Raw genomic sequence first — 6,720 nt, 5'->3', positions numbered from 1 at the left:
ATAATACATTTACCTTCTTACAGACTTATAGAAGTTCGCATGCTCCGCTTGCTTGACTTAGCTAAGATACCTTTATCCGGATATACGCTGTCGCGAAAAAAGGGTGGGCAAACTGGCTTTTGACTAGTCGGGTACCCGTCGGTGCAGTCGGGCGTTGGTCGGGTACTTTTGTCCCGTCTCACGGCTTCCAGGCGGTTGCAGCAACACGTGCCTATTTTAAGACTCGAGTCGCATCCAATAGATCTCCCTGAAGTTAAAACCTCTTTTAGAACTTAACGGTGGACGTCTTAAAACTCGGCAGGGTCTCAACTGCGCCACTTTTAGCTTAAAACCGTTGTTAAGACCGACCGGTGGACATGCTCTAAGAGCATCTCCACCGGTCGGTCTTAACCACAATAGCACCATTGTACTACGTAGTATATATCATCAATTCATGATGGCCATAACAAGTTGGTGTCTGGATCCCATAACAACGTTGAGAAGCTCAACGCTTTATCTGCGCCGTAGTCTATCCAGGAATACACTTTTTAAGTAGAAAAAAAACATTCGGAACTTCCTCGTGGATGCTTGAGCATCCCTGAGATGCAGCAGCGGTAGGACAATAAAGTCACGCAAGAAGCAATCGACCAAAATTTGGTATATATGGATATATAATATATACCGTAAGTTAGTACCACCAACAGTTTCCATGACCTTTCATGTACATGTAATACGACGACTATGTTTAATGATAAGTGAGAGTGACTAGGGAGCCCGTCTGAGAGCTGGCTTTCTGCATGGTTCTTTTCTGCATAACCCTATCCCCAATTTGGATGCTATCCGTACGGGGCGTATTGTATACTTCACGTATACATTGCCTCGAATAAGAGTGCCTCAAAAGAGATTGAGTGGCATTGCGCCGCCTCCCCCTTTCATTCGAAAGATTTCCGCGCCCAAAATGGAGCGCCGCCCGCGATCGGCGCAGAAGCGCAGGGCGCACGTGACGGCAAGCGACGACAATCAGAGCGACAGCGGGAGCAACGTCAGCGACGAGGGATGGGCGCTATCATCCGACAGCTCACGCATCCGATACGTCCAGTCAAGTGGACACGCAAAGCCATGGGTCGTCGGAAAGCTCGGACTGTGTCCTCGCCCCTCCGTTGGGACAGACGCGCTTCGATTCGTGGGAAGAACTGCACGCATACCTGGACGAGTACATGCAACAAACGTACCAGGTATGGTCGTGTTTCTCATGGAATTTACTATGGCACACAATTTGACGTTTGTTTTCGCGTATTTGCCGCAGAGTTTTCGCGTTCGCACGAACAGCAAGGTAGCGGAGAGAAACAACAAGATCAAGGCCGCCGGATCAAAAGCGCCGGCTATCCCGGAAGAATGAGGGTACTACAACAAGACTCTGGTCTGTAAGCATGGTGGTACGTTCAAGTCTCGCGGTCAGGGAAAGCGCCCGCGACAGGAGACTCGGCGCATTAAGTGCGGTGCGCAGGTAAGGCGAATGCTTTTGTTTGTTTGTCAGTTGGGTTTAGATGGGCTCGGATGAGCACCGAGGTTTCTGTAACCTGCAGACGGGTCCAGACTGTCCAAAACGGTTCCCAGACGGTGTGGGTTGTCGTGGAAATACCTGGTCTAGGAGTATTCAAAACTAGCACGCTTGCTACAATGAAGAGATATCATATCTCCATCCAGACGGTTCACCTTGTAGACAGAGTGGTCAGATGGTGCCAGACGATTAACTTTGACATCCCAATGCCCCCTGCGTTTAAGACTCAGGAGGATCCAGACATGAAGGCCAAGGTCGAACGATCCCAGTTGCTGGCACCTGAGGTACGAACACCAGACATGAACTATGTCCACTCACCTCTAACCATCTATAATGAAATCTTCTGTAGACAGAAATGCTGGAGATCGCTGCTAAAGGCTGCTTGGGTGACACGACGATGCAACACCTGTTGGAGAAACTCTTTGGAACGAAGTCGTCCATTGTCGTGGGGAGCTCCTATCTGATAACAGTCGAGTCCCCAACGAAAATGACATTGGACAACGATAGACTGGCCGATTTATTGCTCGGGCTATCCTTCGAGAAGGTCATAATACCAGTGAATGCCCACGGCAACCACTTGTGTGCGATCATGTCCGATGTGAGCGCTCGAATTTTGTATACGTACGATCCAATGGAGTCGTCGTACAGGATTGGCCTCCGCACTGCTGTTCATAATCTCTCACTGATGGCCCCGGGTCGCGACAAGCACAGGATCCGCATCCAACATATCTCCTCAGTTGGAGATCCAGACCGACAGCTACAGCTGCGGCATATATGTGCTGCTATCGTTCGAGGTATTCGCTGGGGCGGACACACCGGGTTGTCTCGACAAGAAGAGCATTCAGTACCTGCGCTACAGGTACATGACAATGTGTGTCTAGCTTGTCTAGCTAACTTTCAATGCATACTTCTATTCTAGTTCTTAGTGCTCGTTAATATTGTTATAATAGCTATGAATGAAAGTGTTCGTTTAACTCGAAGTGTTTCCAGCTATGCAGTCCGCAGCTGACGATGTGTCTGCATAACACATCGTCTGTATAACACATCGTGTCAGGCGGGCTGCACATTGTCAGATTCGTATGAGTACAAAGGTTTATTTGAGTACATGGGTGTGGCGTTGAGAGGGAAGTTGTACCTCAAACGCATCCTGTGTGTCACTTTGTGTGTCAGACACAGATTAAATTCTTGCGGCTATACGTTATTCGCGCGTATACTTTGGTCACTGCCTCTCGTCGAAACGGGCACAACATGGTCATCAAATGGGCCGTCATGCGCTGACACGGGGTGACATGGTGCGACTTGGGCCCAGATGGGCAATGCGCCTCGTCACATTTTCTCTCAGACGGGCTCCCTATCTCGTGCCATGATAAATAATAGGTTTATGGGTTTGAGCTAACGCAGCAAAGTAAATTTGAAGCGCTCTCTCATTCTGACGAACCGAGTGCCCACCTGCCTGTGTCTGCTTCATTAAGCGCCTATCGTAACACTGTAAAAAAACTTTACCGTGCAGCCATGCAGGCTGCACGGTAAAGTTTTTTTGCATTGCAGCTTCTGGCCACGCATTGTGTGTACGTGAACCTATCGGCAGGAACGTCCGTAAGTTTGCAAGTGGCATAAACTTCTCTTAAGTTCCAACTGCGATCTATAATGAAGCACGAGATAAAATTTACCATTATTACCAATCATGCCTGGAGCGTACAATAGAAATCGCTTGAGGCATAGTAAATACCACTTGCAGCTACACGTACACGCATAATAGAGCCCTGAGAGCGTGCTGCCAGCGTGGCAGGAGTGTGATCGAATTGAAGTTGACGTTTGCTGCTACAAACAACTTGTTAGTTAAACCACATGTATTGTTTTTATGTGTCGCACATCAAACTGATTTATGCCTCTATTTTGTGTGTTTGAGGTATGATATTCAAAGTTTCGTTGAATTCGTTACATAGATCTGTTCCCTTCTGGTGGGGAATTATTCGTCCGTTGTTCAACAACTTGTTGCCTACATTAGCTGCGAAACTTGCTGTTTATCATCTGTGCATCGCGTGTCCAAACTCCCAATCACCCGGGCACTTCCCGGGCACGTTCAACTTAGGAAATCTGGATAAGGCGGTCGTTTACGGCGAAAAGCGCCATACGTTGTACTTGTATGACGTTCAGTACTGCATGAATCCTATCGTGTAGCGCACGTCAAACTCTTGATCACACGATGGGAATCGTTGCCGTCCCCACATTCAGCTGCGAATACCGGTACCGACGATCGGCCTTCGCTCCGGTGGATTGACTGGCTCAGTTGTCGATCTCCCCAATCCGACACACGTGGCAAAAGAACAGAAATGGCCAAGGACAGATTCATCAGCGCGAATCCGTATCCGGATGTAAACGTATCCGAGGAAGAGCGCCAACAACTGATCGAACTAGTGGACGGGTTTGTTCAAGACTATTTCAAGAAATACGAAAAGTTCGTTCTTGTCGACAAGCACCAGGTAGACGAGCGGCGTTGGGGACACGTCAAGTCGAAAGACAACCTCCACATCTATACTGAACGCTCTCAGAAGGAATTGGCTCGCAAAGGTCTGCAACCGGAGAACGCACCAAGTAGCACGGAGCTTGGGGATGAGGACACCTCCGCAAAGGAATCACCCGTTATGCTAGTGTCGGAACGTTCGTTGGAGAGATGGATGATCTCATGTTTGGTGTCGTGAATCCTACGCTCGATGTTATGCGGATTAAAGCCTCGTATGTGCATGATCTCGACAGTGCGGCTGTTTTGTGTCCAGTAGTTGTACCAACGGAAGACGGGCCTTTTCGATCGCTTGTAGTGAAGTGGATGACCATCGATGTCCCTCTCCAATCCGCAAATTTGGTCAAATGTCGCGATTTTGTGTACATCGAAGCCACGGGCGCGGATGGTATTCGAGTGCACGGTGAGGGGTTTTCGAGTGCAGACATTTTTGCCACGAAATGGCGGAATGACGAGTGCAGATAACACATGGCGATATCGTCGGCTCTATACTTGTCTTGTCCGGTCCATGCTTGTTTGAATTTACTACACTGTCCTTGGGGCCGGATGCAGAGCTCACCAGGATGTAAGAGGAGAAAAATACACGTATTTGTGAGAAGAAAACATGAATGAGCCTTGGATCCTGGCTCACTTCCTACACAAGGTACGCTGAGCTCCGCTAGTCCAGTCCTACGCTCACATGCTCAATGCCAACTGTCACTCCTGATCGTCTTACCTGTCCAAGTCCTGATCGTCGTCGGCGTCACGGTCGACACTGCGGGGATGCGATTCGTGTGTGCTTGCGTGGGCGGCAGCACCCTTCGTAACATCGAGGCCAGTACGTCTTGATTCTACGATCAGCTGCACCAATTCCTGGCACTCTAGGAAGACTTGCTTGCCTCCCTCGAAGTCGACAAGCCATCTATATCTACCACCCCGACTTGAGTAGGCTTGAATTGTGCCAATCATGCTGATGTCTTCCTCTTCTCCGTTGACGACAACGGCAAAATCCTTTGCTATCTGCCAGCCATAAGGATAGTGCGGTTTCTTCATCAACTTCTTTTCCAGGGATGATATCGAAAACGTGCGGCAGTCGGGTGCATCAATGAAGAGTGCACCAGCGATTTTGCGTTGTCCCCCGCAACGTTTCGTGGTAGGACGAACGCCTGCTTATCGTTGCTGCAACATGTAGCTTACATTAGCTACGTCTAAACTAATGAAGGCAGAGCCTTGACGCATCTTCTTCCGTGCTCAAGCCTTAACCTCAGCAGTGCACTCGGTCATTCCCTCAAGTTGAACAAGGGACACTCGGTTTCACACCTTTCGAACAAAAAACTAACGGTGCACTCGATTTCCTAAAAAAAGCACTCGAAAGTAATATCGTTCCCGAAGCCACCGGCATTCTGCACTTTACCAGCGGCGACCGCGTGGGCTACCACTTGTTGCATTCCATCAATTTCCCGCAGACAAAGCCGCTTCCGAATAAAATCCGCGGGAATCTTTCCGTGTTCGGATTCTTCCGGCAAGTTGAGGAAAATGTGATCGATAATTTTGCTAGTGGGATAGTGGATCCTGGAGGTGATATTATGCGCTTTTTACTGATTCCGACGGCAGCAGAAGCTCTGCTTTCTGCCACAAACTACGTGTATTGTGGACAGATGAAAAAGATATCGTGGATGTTGCAGCGTCGACATTTCGCCTTTGTACGCCAAGATCAGCCAAAAGATTTAGAAGAGTGTGTGATGTGTACCAAACGTACGACCCGTGGGAAAATACGGGGTCTCGGGAGAAGCACGTGCAAGCTTTGTTACGGCTGTGTCTGCTATCCGTGCAAGATCCGCAGACGCATCAGCTTCATCACGTTGGATGGACAATTAGTTCAGCGTAAAGTTACGTTTTGTGCAAAATGTGTGAGCATGGCTACCCAGTGTGAGGCACAGGACGCCGCGAGGGATCAAGCAACGGGCTATGCGGCTTACAAGACCCTCTCAACATCATCACAATCCAACACGGTAGAATCATCGATGTTCGAGTAGCTTCGAGCTCCAATACTATGGAAATATATGCAATTTATGTAGGTATTAACTAGAGGCGTTGCTTTGGCCTTTGATTATTTGTGTTCGTTTTGAAAAAAAAACTAAAAGTAAAATACTTCAAATTTATTAATTTTAGAAATATAATGCGACGTGATATTTAGCATTACTGTTGGGACAGACAAGCTAATAATGGATGCCCCAAAGTGCAGCCGAGAGACGACTAATGCTTCATGGGCATCGAGAAAAGGCGAGCTGTTGCAGCATGTTCAGCTAAGACAAGTTGGTCCAAGCGAAAGCAACAAGAATCGCTATTGGGCCAACTTGCTGAGAGTATTCTGGATAAAAGCTGAGGACATTGCGATCCTGAGATAATTATTCGAAGCATCCAAAGCTTGCGCTACCTTATTACCACTCCAACCCCGGTGACTTTGTCTTCAATAATCAGCGGTGGGCTTCCTAGCAACATTCACGCAGCGCTTATCACAGAACGTACGCTAAAAAACATTTTGTACCCGTAGGGTCAGTCTGTGGGCTATCGACTCAGGTAACAATCGCAGAATAGGGAACGCTCTCATTGCTGCAGCCAGTTCGACAAGCTCAGGTGTTAGGATTTTTCTTAGGTGTTACGATTCCCTTGGAATTTG

At 48.3% G+C, this 6,720-nt stretch overlaps 1 protein-coding gene across 1 annotated transcript; it reads left to right on the top strand.

Annotated features, from left to right (window-relative positions):
• Positions 1–5,626: 5,626 nt before the first annotated feature.
• PITG_07425 (uncharacterized protein) lies at positions 5,627–6,076 on the top strand (the record flags this gene model as incomplete). Its single annotated transcript, XM_002904406.1, has 1 exon — positions 5,627–6,076. One exon carries the CDS (start codon positions 5,627–5,629, stop codon positions 6,074–6,076), a length of 450 nt encoding a protein of 149 aa, XP_002904452.1.
• Between the last annotated feature and the right edge of the window lie 644 nt (positions 6,077–6,720).

This window comes from Phytophthora infestans, genomic scaffold (assembly GCF_000142945.1).
Source record: "Phytophthora infestans T30-4 supercont1.11 genomic scaffold, whole genome shotgun sequence".
In the NCBI taxonomy this organism is placed as follows: Eukaryota; Oomycota; class Peronosporomycetes; order Peronosporales; family Peronosporaceae; genus Phytophthora; species Phytophthora infestans.
The sequence above is the reverse complement of the archived record's forward strand: the minus strand, read 5'-3'. Positions and strand labels throughout refer to the sequence as shown.